Raw genomic sequence first — 26,705 nt, 5'->3', positions numbered from 1 at the left:
TTTGTCCAAGTAAGGACAACACCCAAGCACCGGTCCACCCACATATCAAATTATCAAAGTACCGAACGCGAATCATATGAATGTGATGAAAACTAGCTTGACGATAATTCTCATGTGTCCTCGGGAGCGCTTTTCTCTATATAAGAGTTTGTCCAGGCTTGTCCTTTGCTACAAAAAGGATTGGGCCACCTTGCTGCACCTTATTTACTTTCATTACTTGTTACCCGTTACAAATTATCTTATCACAAAACTATTTGTTACCTATAATTTCAGTGCTTCCAGAGAATACCTTCTGCTTCTCGTTGGGTTCGACACTCTTACTTATCGAAAGGACTACGATAGATCCCCTATACTTGTGGGTCATCAGTTCACAACATCTAGCATTTTTGCAACGAATTTATCCAAATCTAAAAACCCCAATCATTGCAGCACCTAAAATCATAGTTCACAACATCTAGCTAGCATTTTTGCAACGAATTTATCCAACAAACCCTAGTCCAAAAACCCCCACCCCCCAACCCATACAAAAAACCCCGGCCCATCCGTCAAACCAACTACTCTAACCATCTGAACTACTGTATGAATCACAATCGAACTAACTCTACAAGCTAAGCAAGTGCAAATACCTGCTCCTCCACGGCAGGTGGCGTAATGGGGGCATCGGGATGGACTGTGCCGCTCGACGCCGTCACCTTCTGCAGCGATGAGGCGGAGCCCGCCACATCCGCGGCGGTTGCGAGTTTCCCCGCGCCGCCGTGGACGCCGCCGACATCCGCGGTCACCGTGCCCTGACCCTGCAGCTCCACCACATCTCCGGCCGCTGCGCCGGCGTCGCCACGAGCGTCGGCCATCTGACAGATGGACGCGATGAAGGTGAGGAAGAGGATGCGGTGGGGGAGAGCAAGACGGTGCGGTGGAGGCAGTGAAGGAGAGTGAGACCACGTATATGCGGCCCCACTCGTCAGCTAACAGTCAAAGCAATTGACCCGGCGGCAACGTCCGTTATAACCAGTTATGAGGGTTTCGGGCAAGGGAGTGGGGAAAAGTGAGCAAAAGTTAATAGAGTGGGGAAAATTGATGCGCCATTTAGTTGATTATAATTTAGCAAAATAAAAAACTACATATGTGTGACCTGTATGTGTAGACTATGCAATCCAACTAAAAAAAATGCTTGCCCCATTGTCCGAAAAGTGTAATATCAGCACAAACCAATGATAAGCAGAAATCTGATACACTGTGGAAGATTGCATAATCTAGAGGCTAATGATAATCAGGAATCTAGATCGAGCATAAGGGAAGAAGAGAGTAACATCCGCACAGAGGCTTACTTTAGTCTTAATTGCTACAGGATTGAGTGGGCAAGCAGGTGGGACTCTTTCAGGACTCCTGTATTTTCCGTCAAAACATACAATAAAAACCTTGCTCTGCAATGGGCATTCAAACCATGGGGCAACGTTCTTGATACAGGCAATTAACATTTGCAAGCATACGCACCAACTTAACAATACCACTAACAAGCCAATTTGGATTGGATTGGTAGACTGGTGATGTAAGACATCAAACCAGTGTTCTTGTTTGTAAAGAAGATGCACATTACTCACAAGAAAAGCAACCAACAAACTGACGCTCATTCAATTTATTTTATTTGACCTCAACTCATCATTTATACGTATATATCCCTTCCTCTAGAGGCGGGCCTGATGCAAACAACATAACATCTCTAACTCCAAGTCTCTAACATTGCTACAAGAAGTAAGATGTCATTTTTCCGGAGGCCTACGCCCCATAGCAACTCTCTACCTGAGGCTGACCCTTGGCCCGCGGGTCCAACACAAGGTTAGAATTCAAGCTCTTCCAGAGTGGTATCTCACTGAGGGCTCGGCGGGGGCCTTCTTCGCCCTCCACCTAAGCTGCGCAGGAAAGGCCCAAAGCCAATCCCAGAGAACAGTAAAGCTTTATTGTTGTGCTACGCCCCCATCCCATCGGCTTAGGGAGAGTGCAATCCATCATGTCATACTCCTCGACAAAACAATATGAATCTTGCAAACCTCAGAAAAATAAAATGACACCCTTGTCACCCGTTTGGGCTTGAGTTTGTGGGATATCTTTGGCGTCGCTATATATTTTTGTCGCATGATTCAGGAAGGGGCATGGGTGGCAATTCCCCGTACTAGACTACCTGTTCTAAACAGAACTATGAGGGATATATGACAATTCAGGCAACCAAATCCCGATGGAAACAGAAATATTTGCTCAACCAGACTACATGTCCTGGTTGTCGAAATCCAAAAACTTGCAAACAAACTGCAACCACCGAGGAGGGACATACTAGCTAAATTCGAGATATTCACCATGTCCACCGCCCCAACAGGCAGAGAGACACAACACACAAAACCTAGAGGAAGAGAAGAGGCAGGATGGGGCTAACTTGGACCCGACATACTCGAGTATGTCAAGCGATCTTTGACTTGGATCACTTCTCTGTTACCAAGAGCGCAGATAAGTAGCATGTACAGCCAGAATAAACTACGAAAGAATGCATAATCTGGACGACCAGACGGTATGCAGGAATCTAAATTTTACACAAGCATAAGGGCATAAAAGAGTAACATCAGCACTGAGGCTTGTTGGAAATATTAGCACTTTTCCGATTAGACTTATCCACGAGTAAACAGTAAGCATGGCATAAAAGGTATGCATCTCATAGCGATACCTAAGCGTACTAGCACGTACAGAACATATAATTGAACCTTCTATGAGCAGCACATATACGGCTAGCATAAGTACGAGTAAACGAGGGATGAACGGATCATACCCTCCGGTTGGCCTGGCCAGCGCGGCGGCGGCAGCAGCAGCTTCGGCGTCGTCCGTGGCCTTCTTCTTAGCGGCGGCGGCGGCCATGGTGTCGATGCAGAGGAAGTAGTGGAAGCAGAGGCGAATGGAGTTGGGGACGGATCGGGAGCAGTCGCGTCGAGACGCTCCCCAAAAACCTTATTGCCGTTCTCCCGAGCAGGATCTCGAATGATAGGGTTCCGGAGGCACCTGCTCTCCCGACCAGCCGTGCACGCGGTCGTCGGGATGGGATCGCCGGAGGCAGCACAGAGTGAGGAACAGTAGATGACGGCTAGGTCACACGAGAGGGAGTGAGTGAACCGAACTTTTTTACTTCACTGGTCAGAGCCTTCTTATATAGTCCGTAAGGGAGAAAGTCGTGGACAGTGGCCCATATGTTAGTGACTCGTTAATTAATCCCTGATTAATTAATTCGTTTCTAAGCGGCAAAAATAAGCTTCGGCTCATTCCCGCAACCCGCGGCGCGCGCGGGTCGAGGCGGGCGGCGGAGGAGGAGGAGCGCGCGTGTACCACTCGTCTTCCCAAGCTCCCAATGGCAAGTGGTAGAGCAGCCCTTATAAAGGGGTCTCAACTCTCCTCAACTAGCAAGGTAGGACTAAACTTCGCACCACCCGCCATCTCATACATGGGCCTCAAGATTAACCAGGGATTAGTGTCTTATATGGGCCTAAGCCCATCCATAATCCAACAAGGCTTACTTCAGTCTTGTTTGCTGCAGGCTTCAACGGGCAGACAGATGGGACTCTCTCGGGCCTCCTGTATTCTCATCCAAACATGCGATAAACCTTAATGAGCACTCAAACCATGGGTCTGTGTTGTGATGCCGACCATTTCACCACATGGCCTGCACTTTTTTGACGTGTTCGTTGTGTGTTGGTGAAGGCTTAGATCACTATTATACGGAGGCTAGCGAAGGTTGCTGCTACACATGGTCTCTGGCATGGGAGAATCCATCCATTTCACTACGACAGTCATTTGTAAATTGTAATACAACTAAATCACGAGGGAGATAAACGAGTAATCCAAGACAGCCTTTACCCGTGCCAACGCATGATGACAGTTGTTGCCAAGATGGACGTGCAAGTGATGGAAGTCATATGTATATTACCAAGTTGTTGCCGGTTGGACACGCATTTGTGTTATGCAATAGGATCATCTCTCATCATCCTAATTGCGCCTTTGCAGTTCACGAGAAATATTACACAAACATTAGTAGAGTACATGCAAATCAAGGCACATACAAAACACACATGCACACACAAATAATGTTGGAAAAGGAACCGTGAGAAACACCATTGTAACATTTAATATCTATTGCTCCAAGTATACATTCTTACAATAATTATTATTTTAGTTGCGGTTTGATTATAAACACAACGCATGTGTTAATCATCTTTCTTCCCGTCCGCTGTGGCACTCTGGGGTTCCATCAGAGTTTTCGATTCACCCGCGACATGTGGGTTAACTAGAGGCGTTGATTCACCTGTTACACCCTGCACACAAAAAGTAACAGATATGTATAAGCACTTCAGAGCGTCCACAATGTCTAGAGGCAAGCTTGCCTCTAAACTGGGACCCATGGTCCTGCCTCTTATCTCAACTGGAAACTGCGCAATGTGTAGCCTCTATCTTCAGTGCCAAAGCTAGACCAACAACTGAATAATATATGCTACCTTTGTCAACCAACCCATCACTCCCTCCTACAATTAACTGGTTGACAAGTGGGGACGGTGAAATATTTTATTCAGCAAGAAGCCTTGGAGGCGGGCGCTTAGCTTGGAGGTGTCTAAGTTTTTTTGGCTTAAGAGGCAGAGGATGAAGTGTTATAGAGGCAACGTTTAGAGACTTGGAGGCAGCCTTAGAGGCGGCAAATACCCACATTGCGGATGCCTTACAAGCTAAGCCCAAAACTAGTTGCTCATCAAAATCAATATGCAATGGGGCTTAGGCCTGCTATAGTGTAGTGGGTCCTACAACTAACATAAGAAATTCTAGAAGTAGTGAAAGTGATACTGCAATTATTATACTATAACTATGGTGACATATGTGAACTATTCAACACCAAGTCTAGTCATTGATCTTTACTAAAATGAGTACAAATCAAGACACAAGATGATAAGAGAGTGCCAAATCAGCACATTGTTATGCCACTGGTTCATTGTAATCACATTAACATGAATGAGCAAAATAAAAGATACCCAACAAATCATACTACAACCTAGAATGTACTAAAATTTCTGAGAAACAACAGAAACACTACAAAAGCAAGTAAATAAATTCCTGGTTGCCGCACTTAACAATATACAGAAACAGTTCCAAAAACATTACATAAAGCATCCGCATAATGTAACTTGTGTTATTTTCCTTAAGGACTGAGAACTTTATTCTAGACAAGCAAAATAAAATGAACTCTATAAATGTGTTCACAGAATCTAATGCCCAAATTTAGTAGGATGGTCCTTATTCACAGTTACAAAAGGCGCACAAGCGGTCTACTGGGTGTATAAGGTTTACATACCTTTTCAAGCTAAGGGGAGCAAAGGATAATTGCCAACTAAGAAGTACTAGCTGCTAAGTTATCTATCGACGTTGGCATGATGTATCAAGCAAATTTATCTGGTTATACTTTGCGTGAGATAAACTGTGAGAGGATGCAAAATCTGGAGAGCAATGATAACCAGCAATCTAGATTTTGCACAAGCATAAGAGGGCAGAAAAGGCTAGCATCGGCATGGAAGCTTACTTCAGTCTTGTTTGCTGCAGGCTTGAACGGGCAGGCAGCTGGGACTCTCTCGGGCCTCCTGTATTCCCATCCAAGCATGCGATAAACCTTGCTCTGCAACAAGCATTCAAACCATGGATCATCAGACGAACTCAACATGAGAACGGATTCCACTATCATCAAGAGCAACAGCAACATGCCAAATTTTTCAGGTAATACATCAAACAATCATCCTTGGATGTGAAGGCGCGCATTACTTGGCAGGGGAACAATCAACACACATGAGTAGAGATCAAACTGATGCATCTAGAGTGACGCAGACACTATTCAATCCTAACCCTCGAGGCCTCGAGGAACACTAGGCATCTATGGTACCAAATTCATTTATCTCGCTACCACGTTGCTAGGTGTATCGCCCAGCGCAACCTCGCAGCCAGTGAAACACATACACAGCAAAGCCTTGCTGAAAGAGGAACCAGCCAATTCAAGGCGGCCTGACTGACCGCCTAAGAGTGCTGCTGCCACTACGAATCCGAGAACCGAGGAGATACCAGAGGAATCGGCGGCACCAGATTCGACAGCACCACCAACCGGCCGGCGCAGGCGGGCGGGGCGGGGAAGGAAGGGAAGAGGGGGCGGGGGCCTTACGAGGAGGAGGTCGAAGAGGTAGGGGAGCGCGTTGACGAAGGGGATGAGGAAGAGCGGGATCAGGCACGCCACGCACACCTAGCATCAGCAGCAGACGAAATCAATCAGTCAGATCGGAGCGGAACCGCGGAGGAGGATTCGCGCGCGGATCGGCGGCGGCGGCCGCAACGGGATGGGGCTCACCATGGCTTCGTCGGGGAGGGAGGGAGGGATCGGGAGCGCGGAGGAAGCAGTCAGCCGTCTGGATTTTGACCGGATCGGGGTCGGCTCGGTTGGTCTGAGGAAGAAGAAGACGGAGAAGGTGGGTGGGGTGGGGGGAGGAGGAGTCAGCGGCGCGTGCGCGTCGGCTTTGTTCGTTCGTTCGGCGCCGCTCGGGGGCCCGTGGCCAAGGAAGTGTTGTTCGTCTTCTGCCGTGAGAAAACGAGCGTGTCCACGACTCGTGATACCATTTCACCCGAAACGATCCTCAAATCACAACTATGAAAATCAAAATAGCCAACCCTTGTTCTAATTCAATCATTTCTTTCACCATCGATAAATAGGCAACACGATGGTTTTTCAATGTTAAACACTAAACACGTTTAGCCTTTTTCCCCCCCTAAAAAAAGAGTAATGGCACCTTTCGAAAAAGGAGAGTAACGACACCACGTAATCACAACCCGTGTAAACAAATCGCACCATTGGTTTACGGGCGATTACGCCTACCCCGTCTACCCGAGCCCTTGGTTCCAGTTCATCATCGCCCCGCTCCGCTCTCTTCCCCTCCCGACTACCACCTCCGCCGGCCTAAATCATCCAGCGAGCGGCAAGACTGGAACTTCCGCCGTCCTTTGAACTACCGCTCGGAGTGTTCCGCGAGCCACTGAGCAGGGGAGCAAAACCGGCCACCGATCTGCTCCACAACGCCACCACGGTGGGAGCATCTAGGTTCTTCTTTCCACGCCGTCGTCCTCCCCCAACATCAGCCATTCTCAAGATCTTGACGCGCCCTTCCTTCGGTCCCCTTTCCTCACATCTCCATTAAAACTAGGTTTAGATTTCTTTTTCATTGTTTTCTTGTTGATTTGTTGTTGATTCAACGAGTAATTGTAGTTCATGATGTCGTTTTCACACGGATTGTGCCCGCTCTGTGCACATGTATTTGATTTGTAATGTTAGTCATTAGTAAATTATTATTGACGCACATTTGGAATTGGACATGGTGAGCAATGGTTCTTCAAGATGTTGCTGCCTTGAAGCAATAGTAAGAAGGGACAATTGTAGCAAACAAAACACCTGTATGTAACGTGATACCATTACCAATCTGAACAAAACAGAACAAAAAGTTTCCCGCTAAATCCCAATTCCCTCGACGATCCAATACTGCTACCATTATATATCTAGTCCATGACTCATGATCAAAGCCGATGTGGAATCTATAAATTCCGATGCTACGTGAGGAGAGTTGATGCTCAAACATCCAATACGGCTTCATCATCTGGGAATCCAGTAATCTTCCCACAACTTGGTATACATATCATTACCAATTCTTCTAATTAGGCCTTGTTTGAGAATGTCTCTTCTTCTATAATTGCCCTCCATATTTGACTTGGGTGTGATCCCAGCTCAACTTGCAACAAAGAAGCGTTAGGAAAATAGACAATCTTCAAAATCCGAGCACTAAAGACTTCAGATTTTGCAGTATGCGCCATACCTGCCTTGCTAGCAGAGATAAATTAAAGAGTTCAAAGTCTTTAAACCCTAGGCCTCCCATGCCTTTGAGCTGTGTCATGTCCTTCCATGATACCCAATGTGAGTTTCGCTGACCATCTCTACTTCCCCACCAAAATTTTCCGATTATCATGTTTAGTTTCTCATATAAACACCTTGGGAGTTTGAAGAAAGACATAGAGTAAACTAGCAGAGCTTGGGCTACAGCCTTGAACCAAATCTCTTTAGCAGCCATTGACATAGTCCACTCAATCCGTCACTAGACCCTGCTCCAAAGACGGCCCTTTAAATATTTGAAGGCCCCATTCTTCGACGACCCCACATCAGATGGCATCCCAAGATATTTTTCATTCAACGTCTCATTTGGAACTTGTACCAAGCCCTTTATCTCCGTTCTAATATTTTGAACCCCTTTACCGAGGTAGATTGATGACTTGTCAAATTTTATCCGTTGCCCTGTAGGTTGTAGCCATGCAGTCCAGTAAGTATCCAACACCTGATGCACCTCTGGCACTCCCACACCATTAGCCTTGAAGAACAACAGGTTGTCATCTACGAATAAAAGATGTTTTTTTTGTATAAGATGGTGCACAGATTCCTTGGTCGCACGGATTCATTTTTTTTTTAGAATGGTGCACAAATTCCTTGTTTTTTTAGAATACAAATTCCTTGGGTTTTTTTTGAGACAGGAGAGGAAAGGTCGGCGTAGCCTGTGCCCGGCCCAAACAGAACATCGAGCTCCCGGGCCGAATCCGCTGCCCGTCGTGCTACTAGGCCCTTCCTTCCCTCCCCCTTCTTTCTCCCCCCGTTTCATCTTCACCGAGTCCAGCAGCTCGTCGAGCGCGCGGCGGCGGAACCCCGGCGGCGACGGCGGCCCAGGTAAGCTTCTCTCCGTCCCCGCACCCTCGCTCCACCCCGTCTCCTCCCCGCACCTCCTCGCCCGCGCCCCCTCGTCCTCCTCTCCTATGGCGCCTCCTCCCTCCCTCTCTCCCACCAGCGGCCCCCTCCCATGGCGTGCGCCCCCCTCCATTCCCATATCTCGTCCCATGGCGGCCCCTCCCGCCTCGTTCCCTCCACCCGTGGCGCCGCCTCCTCTCCGCCGTGTCTCCGCTCGCTGGCCTTCTCCCTCCCCGCTCTGAACCCTAGAACGGCACGGTCAGCATGGCGCCGAATCCTAACCGGTTCTCACCTATCGCAGGTTAATCCAGCCCGGAGGTAGCGAAATCAGCAAAAACCGCAGCAATCAAGGCAGGAAACGGTACCAGCACCGCCGCGCCTTCTGATATTTTGCAGTGGATTTTTGTGGCTAGATGCATTCCAACTGAAGCATGTGTCCTGTGTTTTATTTTTGTGCTCTGATGATTGGAACTCATGTATTGCTCATTTGCGCGCTCTGCTTAACTAGATTGCTGCTGAGTTTTCTCACGCTCTGTTTATAAATTATGTGTAGCTGGACGGTGGTCGAAACTAAACCAAACACTGATTTCTTATGCCCATCGACACACACATTGGGGAAAGCAATTCTGTGCTTGCAGCACTGTCAGTAGTTTGAGTCCATCGCCGAGTGTCTAATTTTAGTTGTATTAATGTTGAGCTTGCTAGGGTTTCTGCTTTGTGCTGGAAACATATATTTTGCAAAAGGCATTTATCCGCTACAGCATGCTTTTGTAAGGCATATTTTGATGTGAGATATCGGATTTTTTTTAGCATGTCATAAGTTAGCACCCCTCCCTTGGATCATCCCTGGGTCTCCCAGTGCTGCGATTCATGAACCCTCATGGTTTCTCCATTATTTCTCCTTCTGAATTGATTTTGTGATACTTTCAGGTGAGGAATGGCTTCTACTGTGGACCGGAGGGATCAATCCTCCCGGAGGTCGGGGCACACGAGGTCCCGTTCTCCAGCGAGGGAGCGCGTATCGCCTCCACGCAAGCAGAGCCCGCCAGCTCGGAGGGAGAGGTCACGGCCTGAGAGGACTGGCTCGCCTAGGAGGTCGGGGCACACAAGGTCCCGTTCTCCGGCCAGGGAGCGAGTGTCGCCTCCACGCAAGCACAGCCCGTCAGCTCGGAGGGAGAGGTCACATGCTGAGAGGAGTGGCTCGCCTAGGAGGCGGTCCCCTGTTAAGGCTAGCCTTTCACATAGGGAGATGTCGCCACAGAGAGAGAAGGCGAAGGAGCGGGTCAGGTCGCCGAAACATGCACGGTCCCCATCGCCTGCTGGGAAACGACAGTCTCGGTCGCTCTCACCGCGCTCCAAGCGACTAAGGAGAGCTCAGGCTGAGCGGGAAGGGGCCGATGTAACTGAGGGTGACCGTCGGAGGCCTCCCAGTAGTGAAGACCGGGGCACACGGAAGCACAGGGAGCGTGCTGAGGGTGCGTCAAGGGATAGGAAGGTGGAGCCAAAAGATGATAGGAGTGCCTTCACAGGTAGAAGACTGGATGATGATGATGATGATGGAAGGGGTCACTCAAGAGATAGAAGAACTGACAGGGATGATCGGTCAGGTGCTTCGAGAGAGGCACGATCAGGCCGGGACGGCGACAGACATGATTCAAGAGGGAAAAGGTCGGACCCGGACCGAAAAGGTGGTTCCAGGGAGCAAAGGACAGATCAAAGTTCCAGAAGGGATTCCGTGCGAGATAGAATGGCAGACCGGGATGAGAACAATGGTGGATCAGGACGATCATCTAGGCGTGGCCGGTCAGGGTCTCCAGAAGAGCATAGACATAGGGGCAGACATGAATCTCACACATCACCACGGGCATCCAGAAGTGCAGCACATCGTGAGGTGTGTGGTGACACCCAACCCTTTTCCTCATATCTCTCCATAATTCCGTATGTTACTTGGCTCCCTGTCTACGTTTATTGCATGTATGTTCCTTGTTGCTGCCCAATATCTAATAAGCTCCACCTAAATGAATAGGATGCCAGAAAGTCATTTCATACCTTGGAATATCAATTGGACGCTGTGCAACTTGTGTAAACAGTAGCTCACACTTCATTATACATACCATACACTAAACATGACCCATTTGAACCCTCTCGTCTGCAAATCTGTTGGATATAATTAGTAGTCATATACCATCTCAATTTTAAACTAATATGGTACTTTCATGTTGCTATTTTATCATGGCGTGTAGACTCCAGTCTGAAAGTTGTTTTTGATCTGTTTCAGGATACAAGCTCTAGAGTGGATGTAGCATCCCGGTGAGTGTTCAAAACTCTTGTCTTATGGCCATTTTATATTCTCAAAAGAAGCTTTGTTTATTACAATTTTCTGTTTGTTGATATAGGCATATACATTAAGGGAAATTATATATCGTTATAATGATTAATTATGATTTGTATTAAGTTGGTCCTGTACCTGAACTCTAATGTGTTGCCGAGTGGCATGAAGATTTATGTCGTACTATGGTGGCAGATGCAAATTTGGTCCTTTGCATGGCAAAAGAAGGATCTCTCCAATTTTATAAACATGTTTGTTTGTCAAGCATCTTCCCCTGTCAAGTGAATACACATACTTATAGTTGGGGCAATTAATTTTCTCTTATTTTTGGGTCATTATCATTCTTTTTGAAAACCATCTCAGTTGGGATCACCTTAATTGCTTGTGACTTTCTTCTATATTGTGAAAGCAATCATGCACCATGTTTTCTTTATTACTGGTCAAGTACGTTGGGTTGGCTCTTCTCTGCTGGGTCGCTATGTTTATGCCATATTTCTGAATCATTTATGTTCTACTCGAGGATTCTATATTACCAGAGTGTCTTGTTGGTTCTTATGTGTTTGAAGCATGCTATTTTGCTTTAACCAATGTTCTTTCTGCTATGCATTTTTTGTCTGCAATTATTAACCTCCACTGTTTTGGTCAGGAGTGGTGATGCTGATTCATTGGCAATGATGAATACTGCTGCAGAAGCTCTGGAGGTGAAAGAAAAGGTAGTCCACACACCATGATGGATATTGCATTAATGTCAATTCAATTATCTGAAGAATGTTCATATATGAGATGATTGTTGCTTTCTGGTAATGCTTGTCATAACAGCAGTTGTTTGCGTTGTCTTTCTTTTTGTTTACTACACATTCTTACTTTAGCAAATGCATTTATTTTGCAGCAAAAACCATCATTTGAGTTGTCTGGAAAGCTTGCCGAGGAGACTAACAAAGTTGGAGGTGCTGATCGCAAGCATGTATATCTTGAATATTTATTTTTTGCATGATCAGTGATCATAGACACCTACAGTTCCTATGATTGTTGTATAACCAATTAGAAAGGCTGACACCAGCTTTCCCTTGTGTGCACCGTTACTGTACAATCTCCAGAGCTGACAGTTTATTTTGTCTTCCTCTTCAGGTATAACTTTGTTGTATTCAGAACCTCCAGAGGCTCGCAAATCAGATATTAGATGGAGACTCTATGTATTCAAGGGCGGTGAAGCACTGAATGGTACTTATTCTTGGCTTGTTACTCTCCATATACGAAGCTATTGTTTGCTTCATGTCATGCTATCCATCAATTTAATAGTTGTTACAAAGGAAATTGGAGAAATGGGATGTTTTTTTTCCACATACGCCAACGGTAGTAATACAGTTATCTTATTTGGCAGTCAATTCTCTATTTCCGCCCCAGCATTGCGAAGAAAAGTAGGTTCAGTAGCAAGTATTAAGTGACTCAACGTGACAAAACAGGCCTTCATACAAATACCATTTGTCCTAATCTCGGAAGTTTTAGACAAACATTTAATGGGGGACAAAGGCAGTAACCAGAAGTTCACTATGATATAGGCTTGTTTTGGATTAAAATCATTATTTCCTTTTTCTGGATAGTAAATAGGTCCCATGAGGTAACTATACGCTATACCAGTCAGATACAAACACTGAATTTGTGAAATATAAAGGATGTGTCGATTCAGGGTGCAAGTGGGACTAATAGCAAGTTGCCTGCTTCTCTCTGCCCCATCCTGTGTGTGTTATTGGGTCGTTTGTGGTAGCCTGCCAACCGGCACCGTCTACTACACAGCATCGACATACACGCACAATGTAGTCTTGCAAGTAGTTATTCGTTCCTGCTAGGTACATGGTGTGTCTGTCCATACTTGATACACAAATAATTAAACATGATTCGATCAACAGGGTGTGAAATACATAGTTAGCAAAACTATCTCAGAATTCAGAAAATCTTTGGCTCATGTAGCAATGAATCGATATCAATACTTTTTATGATCAATGTCCCTGCTGCATCTGAACATGAATTAAGCAGTGACACACATGATCAGCTGATCAGTTTATACTTTACAGCATCAGGTGTGTGTAGAGAAAAATCATTGTGTTCACGTATATGCTGAGGGTTGAGTTTTCTGTAGAACGGAGAAGAATCTCTGCTGAAGCAGGCCAGCGGCTGCTTGATTTGACTGTCCAGGCAGACTATGCGGGATAACTGGGCAAAGATGTGGCTGAACGAGTGGCCATGGGCACCCGCACACTATGTTATGTGGCATGGTTATGTGCCAGTATTCTCAAATTGGACTTGGTAAATATCAGAATAATGATATGGATTGTGAATGACTTCCTTAATAATACCACTTACACGCTGGTGCTTTATAAATGACTCGCTAGATTTGTTTCCAGTTATAGTGAATGCACTGAAGTCAATGGCAATAAGCAGGTTAATAAAGATGTTAGGGCATGTTGTACCTTAGTTAGCAATTTAATGTGGAATTCCAACTTAGCAAGGATGTAGGGTGAACTGCTGAAGAATTGGCATGCTCTTCTTGATGACATGATACTTCAGTTGCTTGAATGTTTCTGATGATGCTACCTGATTGAACAGAACCGCTGTATGTTCATCGCATGAGCCACTACCTTTTTGGAAGGGAAAGGAGAATTGCAGACATCCCCACCGACCATCCCTCCTGCAGCAAGCAACATGCGGTTCTTCAATATAGGTAAGCCCAAGTGCCTAACACTCTTATTCTGCGTATGTTGAGAAATCATACTCTGATCAAATGATCTTTTGCCTATTATTCAGACTTGTAGAGAAGGAGCAACCAGATGGCATGATGTCAAAGCAAGTGAGGTACTTAGCTATTGTTGTACTCGTAATTGATCAGCATGCTTGTCCTAGTCCTTGAGTACTTCATCATATGTTAATGAATGATGACTTTCCATTTCTGCCTGGTTTGGTAGGCCTTATCTGATGGATCTTGGTAGTACCAATGGGACATTCATCAATGTAAGTTTTCTAGACACATGTTTTCCATGTGATATCATTTCAACCTTGGTTTGGTTTACGGCGCTTCCATTTTCTCTCTCTTACTTAAACATGCTGTAATGCTGCAGGAGGATCGCATTGAGTCACACCGCTACTATGAACTCTTCGAAAGGGACAACATTAAGTTTGGCAACAGTAGGTATGGTCATGACAATCTAATAGTCTATTATTATTTTCATAGATCTTATTGTTTGAGCAACCTCTTGTCAACATAATCAGCCTTCTGACTTATGGCTGTGAACGAATGTTTCTTCCGTTGGTTGCAGCCGGGAGTACGTGTTGCTCCATGAGAACTCGACAGACTGAGCGGAGGAGTGAGGCAGATGCGGAGCGTGTCGGCGGATCTTTGCTTTTGAGCTGCCAGGGGTAGTCGATGGACGGTTGAGATACTACTTTTGTTCTGTCGATCATGGTTCCTTCCTAGATGGATTCTTGTGGCCATTGAGTGGAGCTTTCTTTAGCTTGCAGCCATATACATACATGCATAGATTTTGTGATATCCGGATTTCTTTTTTGCTTGATTGCTGACTGATTGACTTGCCGCATTATCTGCTCTATGCTTGTTGCATTCACCTAAGTGTTGTATTTTATCGCTCTGTTTTGAATCAGGAGCTGGAAGTTATTGTAGTGAATGCAGCAGTCCTTTTTTATTTTTAGGAATTCCACCCAAACTCAGAGGCCATCTTGACTCCAGAAAACGGTTAATTTCGTGTCAAAATAAAATAAAATCAATGGCATAGGACTTAATTGCTCGCTCATCTCCTCTGCCCGCTATGGATGGAGTTTGCGGTCACCTGGCACGGCGAGGCGTCGATGCCGTCCACGGCGTTTGGCGTGTGCTGCGCGCGCTGCAAGGACAACGGCGTCCATGGCGGGTGCGTCGACGACATCCCAGTCTCCTACCTCCTCCCTTGGGCGGCCCAAGTCACATCAAGGAAGCCTGCTCTCGGATCGCTCACGTTTGCATATGCTTCTGCTATCAACTACTACTACTACTTTACTTGATGACCAGTTAGTCGCCTCCCACCTTCTTCGCTCTTAATTTTATGCTCCAGAGCCCATACTGATTAAGATACACCGATCCTACCTGCGTGGCCACCATTTCGTTGCCGGCACATACATACATTTTTGCATATATTTTTTTCATTTTTCAATTTGTGGTCATACATACTTGGTGCCTGCCATGATCATGTACTACCACCAACTGGAAAAAAAAATGAGTATGTTGTGCCAATACATGAGTAGCACGTAGCCAGCCTAGCTGTGGGGAGGATCAGACTTTGCTTACAAGTTTTGAACCAGTGGACCAGCCTATGCCTGCCTCCTTGTTGTTGCCAAGACTCAAACCTATGCCGGCCCCTTCTGCTCTTAGCAACAAGCCACAGCCATTCTTGCACCATCCATATTTCTTCCCTCAAGGTCCGAAGAAGCACCACCAGCAGCAGCAGCAATGGGCGACAGTTCGGCCTTCCCGGGCTTCCACAGCCAGTACAGCTACGACCGCGACTACGCGCGCCCGCTCTTCCGCGTCGCCTCCTTCTCCTCCGAGAGAGGCGGCGACGAGCACGGGCACGAGCACTCGCCGCGGGGGCGCGGCGGCGCCATGGCCCGCACGGCGTCCTTCAAGGTGACCGCGGCGCCGTCGCGCCTCTCGCAGGCGATGAGCAAGCTGAGCATGAAGAAGCTGCAGCAGGCCGTCGACGAGAGGTCCGTGGAAGACGAAGGTATAGATCACCAGAATCTGTTTTTTCTCCTTTGTTCCTGCATGCATGCAGACATGCAGTCTGGCTGATGCGTAGTGTGCCGCTCAGAAATGGAGCTGATGAAGGAGAAGTACACCAAGCTGCTCCTCGGGGAGGACATGTCCGGCGGCGGCAAGGGCGTCTGCACCGCCGTCGCCATCTCCAACGCCATCACCAACCTATATGGTACGTACCTACGTACCTAGTTCCTGCTACGAACTAATTGTAGATGAAACAATTTTCTCTGTTGAATGGACGAACTTGGTCCTGATGCATGCATGCATCCATCCAATCCATGCAGCGACTGTGTTTGGGACCTGCCACAGGTTGCAGTCACTGCCCCCCGAGAAGAGATCAATGTGGAACCGGGAGATGGACTGCCTCCTCTCCATCTGCGAGTACATCGTCGAGTTCGCACCGACGGTCCAGGCCAGACCCGACGGAAGCACACACGATGTAACGCATGCCAACATCCATCACATATGCATGCATCCTTTCAGCTGATAATTATTAAGTTCAAGCTTTCTGCTTACTAACAAACATGCTTGTATATTTGTATGTGCAGGTGATGGCAACCTCACCGCGATCAGACATCCTGATGAACCTCCCCGCGCTGGAGAAGCTAGAAACCATGCTCCTTGTAAAGCCTCCTCCCATTCACATACTTTGTTCATATCAACTCTCGTAGCACAACACATGTATGACTGACTCTGCAAGTTTGCAGGGCATATTGGACAGCTTTGACAAGGCGGAGTTCTGGTACGCGGACCAGAGGAAGCAGTCCTTCACCGAAACCAAGAAGCCGTCGTCGTTCAAGCGCAACGAGGATAAGTGGTGGTTGCCCGAGCCATGCGTGCCGGAATCCGGCCTCTCCGACGCTCTCCACCGTGAGCTGCAGCACAAGAGGGACCAGGCTAGCCAGATCCACAAGATGGCCATGGAGATCAACAACGCCATCCTCTCCGAAATGCAAATCCCATCCTCATACATTGAAACGCTTCCCAAGGTATGCACACTTGGCGACGGATATGATCCATATATAGAGATCAAGTAGTCTCCGCCCTGCTTCATGTATGTAGTCTTCATGTCAAAAACTATATCACTTTTCCTCTCTGATAGATCATGCATTTCTGTTGCTCGAACAACAGACCGGGAAAGTCGGGACGGGTGACGTCATATACCGGTACATGTCCTCGGGGGATCAGTTCTCGCCGGACCACCTCCTCGACTTCCTCAACTTGAGCTCCGAGCACGAGGCGCTCGAGATCGCCGACCGTGTCGAGGCCGCAATGTATGTGTGGAGAAGGAAGGCTAGCATGACCCACGTGGTGACCAAATGGGAGAATGTCACCGAGCTGAATGCCGATGGGGACAAGAATTTGATCCTGGCAAGCAGGGCCAGGAGCCTGCTGCTCTGCTTGAAACAAAGATTTCCAGGCCTCTCACAGACCACCCTCGACACGAGCAAGATTCACTACAATAAGGTAATGATCGATTCATATATAAGCTTATTAGGATAGCAAGTGGTTAAATAAAAGGAGAGCTAATTAACATTTTTGAATCTTCATTTTCCCCTCTGGCCCACAGGATATTGGACAGGCAATACTTGAAAGCTACTCAAGGGTGCTGGAAAGTTTGGCCTACAGCATTGTCTCCTGGATAGATGACGTTCTCCTTGCAGACGAAAATGCAAAGCAAGGGAATAGCACCAGAATACAGAAGCAAGTATTCAGTCAGGTCTCTCCTCAACGATGACGATTGATGATGATGAACAAATCATAGAATTAAACGAGTTGATTCATTTCCTGCACGCACGCACAGGATTATTTTGTGATTGGCGTCATGACTTTACCCAGTGGTGTGTTTGACATTGTTTTTGTGAGATGCATTCATGTCATGATGTGCGTAATTACATGTATGACAGCTTCAGCACATTCTTCCAGACCCCAGCAGATCATAAAAGGTCACAACCATTAACTGTTTTCATTCAGATACATCTTTCATTGTCCTGCTGCGAAGTAAGCCGACCGCGCCGCCCCGCTCCTATCCAGCTCGAGCTGCCTAGGCCAGCGCTTCGTCCAACCACCCATCAGGCCCGACGAGCGGTCCACGGAGCTGCATCCCTACTCACCAGGTCCATGCACATCGCCGTAGATGAGATTTCATCTTCAGGAAGAGGATTTCCTAGAATAGCTCCTTCTGGACAACATGGTGAATAAAAATTCCTTGTGAACATTGCCTAAATTAGAAAATGTGAAAAAAAAGGTCCTCCCAGTGCACACAACGTGTTTCATACAATGTGTGAGAGAGGGGGAGAGAGGACAAGGAAGAAGAAATGGTCAACATGTGCACTTGTTTCTTTTTTGCCAAGTCAGCTCCTGACGAGCGGGACCCACCTGTCGGAAAAGTGATCAAACGGGGCAAATCGACCGATCAGTGTTTTCTGCAAATGAATTACGCAATAAGCAATTTTCCGCAAAAAAAAAGGGACTAAGTACTTTTCCGAAAACTCTATACTGCCCGATGGTTATTCTAATATCCCCTCTTTGATGAGGACACGGTCACGTGTATGTGTATCATTATATTATTAACACCCCTCCATGGTAAAATTAGACCAAAGACAGCAACCAGGAGGAGCAATCAGAAGAGCCGACGAATCTTTCAGCCTCACAATTTGAAGATATTTCACCGAGAAACCGACATGGTGAGTTGGTGACACGCCTGCTTGGCTCCGTTGGTTGTGCACGTTGCAATGCCATGCCGCTGCATAAAGCACACCTCACATTAAGCTTAATCCGTGTACTACATTTTCGTGACAAGTAATTCCAGACGAAGAGAACATAATTTGTGCATGCACCTTTAGATTTGCTTTGTGCTTCCTTACGACCATCTCGCCGTTGATCTCGTTGCAATCATATAGAATATCAAATCTAGAAGAAAAAAAGGTAGCATGCACTGGTAGAAAATGGGCCTTTAGTCCCGGTTCGCAAAGGCCTTTAGTCCCGGCTGTGCAACAGGGACTAAATATGCGCGACTAAAGGCCCCCCCTTTAGTCGCGCCTCTTACGAACCGCGACTAAAGGCCCGTCCACATGGGCGCCAGGGGGCCGTCGGGGCGGAGGACCTTTAGTCCCGGTTCTCGTGGCTAACCGGGACTAAAGGCCTCCTCCGCAGGTTTAAACCTGGTTTTTTGCGAATTTTTTTTATTTTTTTTTATTTTCAAATTTCTGAATTATTTTAACCTCTAATATCTAATCACCACCCCTCATCACTGCTCAATTTATCCTCTAATCTCTAATCACCCCTCATCATTCCAAATCATCTAACTTCCCGGACGGTCACCCATCCTCTCACTACTCCAGCCTGAGCACGCTTAACTTCCGGGTTCTATTCTCCCTCGTTTCCAAGTCTGCACTTGTTGTTTTCCTGACAATAGTAGGATGCCAATTCTATTAACCCTCAGGAATTTAGCTTGAGCATGAAGTGACACATTTCACTGTTTGAGTTTGAAACTATTGTTTTAAAAAACAATAATTATTTAGTAACACTAATATTTCTGGAATAATTAGTTTGACCATTGTTTGACCACTGTTTGACCATAGTTTGACCAGATTTGACCAAAATTTAAAAAAAACTGAAATAATTATTTAGTAACACTAATATTCTAGAATAATTAGTTTGACCATTGTTTGACCACAGTTTGACCACAATTTGAATTTTTTTGAATTTTTTTGCCTCTCCAGATCTTAAAAGCCCCGTATCTTTTTTTCTGTTAGGTTTTTGAGGATTTTGAAAATGTTTAACGGGGTTTCCCCAGTTAAATTCGGATGTAACTTTTCGAGTAGATGATTTTTCATATAAAAAACTTTTTCATCCGAGTTCGTATGCAAAAGTTATGCCCATTTTAAGAAATTCCACAGAGATTTTGCAAATAAAGTCGAAATTCATATTTGTTAATTTTCCCAACAACTAGACCACATATCACATGAGAAACTTATTTTATTTTATTTTATTCTTTTGACATTTCCATCATTTTCTTTTGGTTTTTCTAAAACTGAAAAGATGGTCCACGAGGGGGGGGGGGTAGAGTTTGATGGGCCCTTTAGTACCGGTTGGTCTGGCCAACCGCGACTAAAGGACTAACCTTTAGTCCCGGTTGGTCTGGCCAACCGCGACTAAAGGCCTCCGGGCCAGGCCAACCGGGACTAAAGCCCCTCCTGTCCGCCAGCTGTCGACCGAGCGCGCTGGGCCAGATAGTTGGTCGCGGGTCTCCTCCCGAACCGCGACTAAAGACCCCTTTAGTCGCGGTTCGATTATTTTGGGGACTAATGGGGGCGTATGGAAGCCTCTTTTTCTACTAGTGATGGTTAATGTGCGTTTTTTCATATGACTCGTTGCACTTTTGCTTAGCACATAGATTTAAGTTGTCATTATTTTTTTTGGTGTGAGTTATTATGTACCACCTCCGTCCTGGTTTATTGGTCTCCACCATATTTTACACTAAATTTTGACTTTAAATTTAAATAACAAAATATTAATGCATGTAATTAAAAGTTATATCACTAGAAACTATCTTTAAATATGAATCCAACGATATAATTTTTGTTGAGATGTATTATTATTTTCTAGTTAAATCTATTGTCAAAGTTTGACACAAAATACTAAGAGGAATAATAAACTAATTAAATCCTTGATGCACTTATGACCTCCTCGGGCGCGCCCGACCATCCCTCCCTCCCAGGGTTCCAGCGCCGCTAGCCTCTCCCACTCCCACACCCCTCCCCCACCTCCTCCCTTCCCCGTACCCCTCGCGTCGCCTCCCCTGGCAAGGCGACCGAGGGGGGGGGGGCTCCGCCGCTCCCCTCCAGGCTCCCTCCTCGCTCCCCCTCCCCCCTCCGTTGCCAGCGAGCGCCGCCGGGCCTCGGCCGCATGGTGTTGGTGGCGGCGGGTCTGCCCTTCCTCGCGCGCGGCCACCCATGCTCGAACGGTGGTGGTTGGCGGCGGTGCTCCTCAGCCAGCGTCGGTGTGGCCCGTCGGCGGTGACGCGGCGTGCCACGGTGGCTCTTGACGGGACGGTGCAGCCGCTGGCTGTGGGACGACGCAGTGGCGCTGGTGGCTGGCGACGCACGCCCAGCCTAGATCTGGGCCCATTTGGGCCCAATCTGGGTTGGGGCGGGCCGGTGGCTCGGTGCTCGGTGGCGTCGTTCCCTGGTGGTGGCATGGTGGCGGCGGTCTCGGGCGGTGAGGACTTCGTCGGTCGGCGAGTTGCAGCATGGCGATATGACTGTCCGGGTCCAAGTGGGCCCGGCCGGGCCATCGGGGCCTGGCAAGTCATCGTCGCCGCGTCCGGTCAGCTCCCCTGCGGCGGTGGAGGCTGTCCCCTCCCCCCGATCGAGTTGTGGTCATTCCCGTGGCCGGGGTCTTCTTGCCCGCTCCAGGCCTCGTGTTGGCAGCTCTAGTGAGGTGGCGAGGGTTGTCCGGTAACCGTGGTGGCACAAGCTGGTGGGCGGCTGTTGGGGTGGCGCGCCTCGAAGTGCCTGGGGTGGTGGCGGTGGTTGTGAATCGGGAGAAATCCATGTCGGCTTGTCCGGCACCGACTCGGTGACGCTTGCGGGCGCCATCGGACCTTCCTGAGGGGTGTCGGGTATATCCCTTCCCCACCATCCCTCACGTACCGGGGGAAACCCTAGAACTTGCTTGGGCAACAGCGGCGTCGTCGTCGCATCCTTCTTGAAGGTGTTGCTTGGTGCGCAGCGCTTCGAGGATGCGGGTAGCGCGGTGGTACTTCGTCGGAGAGTGCAGCGGTTGCCGGTCTTCCTTTCTTCGTTGATCTGCCGGTGTCGGCATTTATTTCTCTTTCATTATTTTCTTGTGTTTTCTTTTGGACTTACCTGTGTTGCGGCCCCAACGAGCTGGATGTATCAGATGTTTGCTTTATAATATAAAAAGCGGGGGAAAACCCTTTATCAGCAATAAACCAGGACGGAGGTAGTATGTCGCAAAATCAAAGAGCCATATCGTAAGCACGGCGACTTCCTGTACTACAACAATGTTTGCCCGACTCCAGCGATGAGGGGCAATGACGGTGGCGCGCCTTCAGCTTATTCCAGTGTTTGCAGTCGTCGCTAGATAGTCTACGGATCTGGATGTAATTTTACTTCTAGTGTTCTTTGTACTACATTGACGGTTGATGAATAGATGAGAAGTTTTCTTAAAAAAAGAAAACCACACCGTACCAAACGTCGCCGCCGCCGCCCGCCGGCGATGTAGCTGCTGTCGCCGCTCCAAGCGCCCCCTCCTCTGCCTCCCCACGACCCCTCCGCTTCATGGGCCGCCGCCTCGCCGTCGTCTGCTTCGTGGGCGGCGCTCCTCGCGGACCGGATCCTCGACGCCCCCGTGTTCTCCCCCGGCGGCTCGGCCAGGACCCTCGCCGGGGGCGTCAGGTCCCACCGCGACGGGGACAAGAGAATTTTGTTCCTGCGCCTCGCGCCGCTGCCGGTACCAGCGGCGGCGACCACGTTCTCGGTGAGTTTTGACTCCTGCTGCCATCAAACTCGGTACTCTGATCTGAAGGCCTCGGTTTTGTGCTTGTCTGATGTGAGGAAGCTATTAGCTATGTGGGGTATGCTGTATTCTTCATGTATAACAGTTTCTTGCTATAATTTCTCATGGTTGCTTGCTAGTAGCTACGTACCGATGTCTTTGCTTGCTTTGGCATCTCCCCTTAAGCTTGTGGGTAGCTGACGAAAGGAGATATGCTAACCCATGTCTTTCCCCTTTGCTCTAACATTTTGCACAAGAAACGTATAATGCAGGTGGTGGAATGCTTCTTTACTCCTCTGCTCCTTTGGCATTGTGTACAAGAAAGGAATAGAGAGAGAGAGAGAGAGTGAGATGATGGGCTATAGCTAGCTCTCTCTCTATATATATCACAATGAGATTGAGAAATCTTGCGGCATATAGCTGTTCCTTTCCTCCGTGGAAGGCGTTCATCATTCCCAGGTATGCAGAAACATTCTTGTTTAGTTCATCTATCTATGCCCGATGACTGTGTTCCCGGCCAGTTTCTAGATAAAACTAGTAATGCAATGTAGAGATCTACTCTTTCATTATTCTTCTCGCTTTGTTCTTCTAACTAGTTTTGGGAATAGAGTACGAACAGTAGCATGTAGTACTAATCCCCGCAGATGAACAAAATTTGAGACTTTTTCATTAATTATACCCCACTTATGTGAATAGATACGATAATACAATAATATATTATACGTATATCCTAGCTATTATAATTAATCCGATTAGATGAAAATGTCCTTGCAGAATTTTAGCCACATGCATGTAAATTAAGCAAGTCTTAGGCTCATGTGAATTGCTATGTCTCTATATTTTTTAATGTGGGCTAGCTGCATGTGTACACTTTAAAAGTAGCAAAAGAGGAAACTGTAACACATATCATGGCAGATTATTGATTGTTTGCAAAGGTTATTACCAGTACTACTAGCACAAAAGCCACGCTGATGTATGTATTTTATTACTACATTACTAGGTAGGGGAATCAATGACACAGGAAAACCACTTGGCAATGAAAAGCTCGGGGCACCTGTTCAATGAGTGGGAGATCCGGCTATTGGTGCTTCTTAGCTTCACAATGCAGCTTTTTCTTTTCTTTGTCGGTGGCCTCCGGCGGCGTATCACTAACAGTGCCCTCAGGTTTTCAATCTGGCTAGCTTATGTGGGAGCAGACATGGTGTCTGTTTATGTCCTAGGCCTCATCTCTCGCGTTCACCTGGATGCCACCACGGAAAATCATCATCACCTGGCTTTTCTTTGGGCACCCTTCCTCCTCATACACCTCGGCGGACAAGATACCGTCACTGCTTTCGCCATTGAGGACATCAGCCTCTGGCTGAGGCACTTGTTGAACCTTGTTGTCCAAGTCTCCCTCACCCTGTATATCTTTTGGAAATCGACCAATGGTCTGAATATACAGGAGCTTCTTCTTCCAACCATCCTCCTGTTTGTTTCGGGAATGATCAAGTATGGGGAGAGAACATGGGCTTTGTGTTGTGGCAGCCTCATAAACATCGCAGAGTTCCCTATCCCACAATATCTGACAGATTTAGACAAGATCCATGTGGGTTCTACTTCTTCCTATTCTGGCCTTGTTTCCAAGGCTTTGTTTTCCATAAAAGAGGTCCGTTGGATTTTTTCTAGTTACAGTCCTTTGGGAACAGATCTCAGCATGAATTCGGATCTACTACTTCCAGACTATTCAGCCAAGTTATTTGAGACCATGGAGATTGAACTCGGGCTGATGTTCGATGACATCTATACCAAGGCGCAGGTGCTTCGAACATGGGGTGGCATCATACTTCGGTGTCTCTCAGATATTTCCTTCTTAGCTGCCTTTGTGCTCTTCTCTGTAAGAAACAAGGAGAGATACAATACCGTTGACACTGCAATCACCTATGTACTGTTTATCGGCGGTTTCTCCCTGGAAGTCTTTGCAGTATTTACCGCCATGATGTCACCATGGATTTGGGCATGGCTAAAGACGCGTCGCTGCAGCTTCCTTTCCTCCATCAGCATTAGCTGGCAGAGGAGAAGGGTGCTGTGGTCAAAATCCATGGGTCAGTACAGCCTGTTGAACTACCTGGGACAGTGCGACCAGCAGCCAAGTAAAGTGATGGCGGTGGTCAGAAGGTTGGTGAATGCAGTCTGCGGGCGAAAGCAGAAGCTCTGGGTCAGTAAGCTGTTGGACACCAAGTTCGTGGAGGTCGACGAGAAGGTCATGAGATGCATTGTGGAGAGGATTAAGCAGTATCAGTCTACAGAGGAATCGAGCATGCTCCCACAATGGCCAAATCTTGGTCCACTGCTTCAAAGGTCACTGCGGGTTCCCGAGGCGGATTTTCATTTCCCCGTTCTCGTCCTCCATATATACACAGAGGTAATGCTGAGTAGGTATGCTCCCACCGCTGCTGTGGACGGTGGTTTGGACCGCGTATGCCGGACGATATCCAACTACATGGTTTACCTTTGTGCCACGCACCATGAAATGCTGTCGGTCCAAAACAGTTCCAACCAAAGCGACCTAGCATACATCCTCCACAGATTGTTTAGCGTGGGGAATAATACTGACATCACTAACATCATGCCTAAGGCGGTTGGGTTCTTGATCGATTGCCGTTTTCCGGTGCCCCCCAAGGTGTGTACAGAAGCACATCTGTTGGAAATCCGAGATGCATGGGTAGGGTTCCTCCTCCATGCCGCCAGCAAGTCACGGCCGGAGATGCATGCGGCGCAGCTGGCCAGAGGAGGGGAGTTCCTCACCTTCGTTTGGCTGCTCATGGCCCACTGCAGTCTCGGGAACTCTAGGGGCTGCCCAATCGGGTTGCTACCTATAAGTGGTGATGTTCAGTGGCGCTGCGTCTTCCACATTCGTCCTCCACCACAATCCTCATAGGTAGGTAACACATAATAACTACTATATACATTTTTCCACACGCTTGCTGACATCTATGAATTTCTTGGTATGTATAGACTTGAAGCTAGCGAGGCAAGATATTACACACACATATATATATATGCTAGATATATCCACGTCGATCAGTTCTAGTAGATATGATAATGTATAGAATTTGTTGTCTAAAGTGAATTCTTCTGTTCCCTTTCAGGTGCTGCACAGGCCTTTGTACGGGTTTCGACCACAGCACGCCTTTGCGTTCTCATCGATCGGCATAAGCCAGGATTCATCCCCATTGCGCTTGTGCGCTGCTCAAATAATGTGCTTCCATCCATAGTTCTTTTCCTATCCTTGTCTCTTTTAACTTGCAATGTAATTCAGAGTATCACTGTTTATTTATTCTATGTGTTCATGTAGACACACAACAACCACATTATCTTTCATAGCCGTTAATCCATCTGATGGTATCCTGCTGTCCACCTGTGGAACCATGGCTGTGTCATGTGCAGTGCAGTGGTAAACTCAGGCAAGTGGCTTGAATATCATGTGCCGCATCCTAGAATACATGAGCTCAGACAAGGCACATTGGAAGAATCAAAAGCCCACAAGGAAGTTGGTAGGAGGAATACCATGTGCCACATCCTAGAATACAGGAGCTCTGTTAATAACAGGGTTTAGCCTAAGAATGTGCAACATATATACATTTCCTCTTGCTATTTGCACAAGAACTGCCACTGCTCACTAGAGATGCATTCATTTAACGGAATTTGAAGAACACACTGTAACGAGTTCTTAAGAAGATGCAGAAGTGAAACAACTGAGAATGAGATATTGTACGGTGGCGCCCGTCGGTACACACCAATTTCTAGATGCAGCGTTTGATCTTAATTTGGTCGTTGGAAAATCAAATGCCCGACGAAATAATATATGGCACCATTAAGGCATGATCTTTTGTTGCGGGTAAATTAAGGAAGGTTTAAACATGAAGTACATCGATCGAGTCTTCACTGTACATTGGACAGTAAGGACAGCACTGTACAGCAGTAGAGCAAAATGCAAAAAGAGCAAAATGGTCGCCCCACCGCGCTATGATTTCCGCCTTGTATGTTGAATAGAGATAACATGTCATTTGAAAATGAAAATAAAATCTGGGACATCCTTCTCTTGTCCCAGCAGCGGCGGAGCTTCAAAGAAAAAGCTGGGCGGGCCAAGTTAAAGAAGAGCACAATAATTTTAGGCATTAATCAGTGGGGTACCTTTTGTTCTCAATGAAGTTTCAGCCTATAAATAAATTAAC

General features: G+C 47.1%; 4 protein-coding genes across 5 annotated transcripts; 3 read left to right on the top strand and 1 right to left on the bottom strand.

Moving 5' to 3' along the window:
- Window positions 1-4,116: 4,116 nt before the first annotated feature.
- On the bottom strand, window positions 4,117-6,604 carry LOC109743540 (uncharacterized). Its single transcript, XM_020302646.4, has 4 exons — window positions 6,407-6,604; window positions 6,224-6,301; window positions 5,597-5,689; window positions 4,117-4,346 (listed from the first exon to the last, which is right to left on the bottom strand). The coding sequence occupies exons 1-4, from the start codon at window positions 6,407-6,409 to the stop codon at window positions 4,239-4,241; spliced, it is 282 nt and encodes a 93-aa protein (XP_020158235.1). The 5' UTR covers window positions 6,410-6,604; the 3' UTR covers window positions 4,117-4,238.
- A 2,086-nt stretch (window positions 6,605-8,690) lies between these two features.
- LOC109743521 (uncharacterized) lies at window positions 8,691-14,836 on the top strand. 2 transcript variants are annotated; one of them, XM_020302620.4, is made up of 12 exons: window positions 8,691-8,812; window positions 9,132-9,191; window positions 9,761-10,721; window positions 11,109-11,140; window positions 11,806-11,872; window positions 12,049-12,106; window positions 12,288-12,380; window positions 13,764-13,878; window positions 13,962-14,009; window positions 14,120-14,165; window positions 14,273-14,343; window positions 14,471-14,836. In XM_020302620.4, the coding sequence occupies exons 3-12, from the start codon at window positions 9,768-9,770 to the stop codon at window positions 14,508-14,510; spliced, it is 1,524 nt and encodes a 507-aa protein (XP_020158209.1). In that variant the 5' UTR covers window positions 8,691-8,812; window positions 9,132-9,191; window positions 9,761-9,767; the 3' UTR covers window positions 14,511-14,836. The 2 variants fall into 2 exon arrangements, with proteins under 2 accessions (XP_020158209.1, XP_020158218.1); XM_020302629.4 differs by lacking the exon at window positions 9,132-9,191.
- A 649-nt stretch (window positions 14,837-15,485) lies between these two features.
- Window positions 15,486-17,918, top strand: LOC109743635 (rop guanine nucleotide exchange factor 3). Its single transcript, XM_020302731.4, has 7 exons — window positions 15,486-15,928; window positions 16,016-16,132; window positions 16,248-16,402; window positions 16,512-16,586; window positions 16,671-16,952; window positions 17,095-17,430; window positions 17,534-17,918. Exons 1-7 carry the CDS (start codon window positions 15,655-15,657, stop codon window positions 17,699-17,701), a joined length of 1,407 nt encoding a protein of 468 aa, XP_020158320.1. The 5' UTR covers window positions 15,486-15,654; the 3' UTR covers window positions 17,702-17,918.
- A 4,049-nt stretch (window positions 17,919-21,967) lies between these two features.
- On the top strand, window positions 21,968-25,885 carry LOC109747275 (uncharacterized). Its single transcript, XM_073502648.1, has 3 exons — window positions 21,968-22,947; window positions 23,489-25,408; window positions 25,620-25,885. Exon 2 carries the CDS (start codon window positions 23,501-23,503, stop codon window positions 25,406-25,408), a length of 1,908 nt encoding a protein of 635 aa, XP_073358749.1. The 5' UTR covers window positions 21,968-22,947; window positions 23,489-23,500; the 3' UTR covers window positions 25,620-25,885.
- Window positions 25,886-26,705: the final 820 nt, after the last annotated feature.

The sequence above is a fragment of the Aegilops tauschii genome, chromosome 6, assembly GCF_002575655.3.
Source record: "Aegilops tauschii subsp. strangulata cultivar AL8/78 chromosome 6, Aet v6.0, whole genome shotgun sequence".
In the NCBI taxonomy this organism is placed as follows: Eukaryota; Viridiplantae; Streptophyta; class Magnoliopsida; order Poales; family Poaceae; genus Aegilops; species Aegilops tauschii.
The sequence above is the reverse complement of the archived record's forward strand: the minus strand, read 5'-3'. Positions and strand labels throughout refer to the sequence as shown.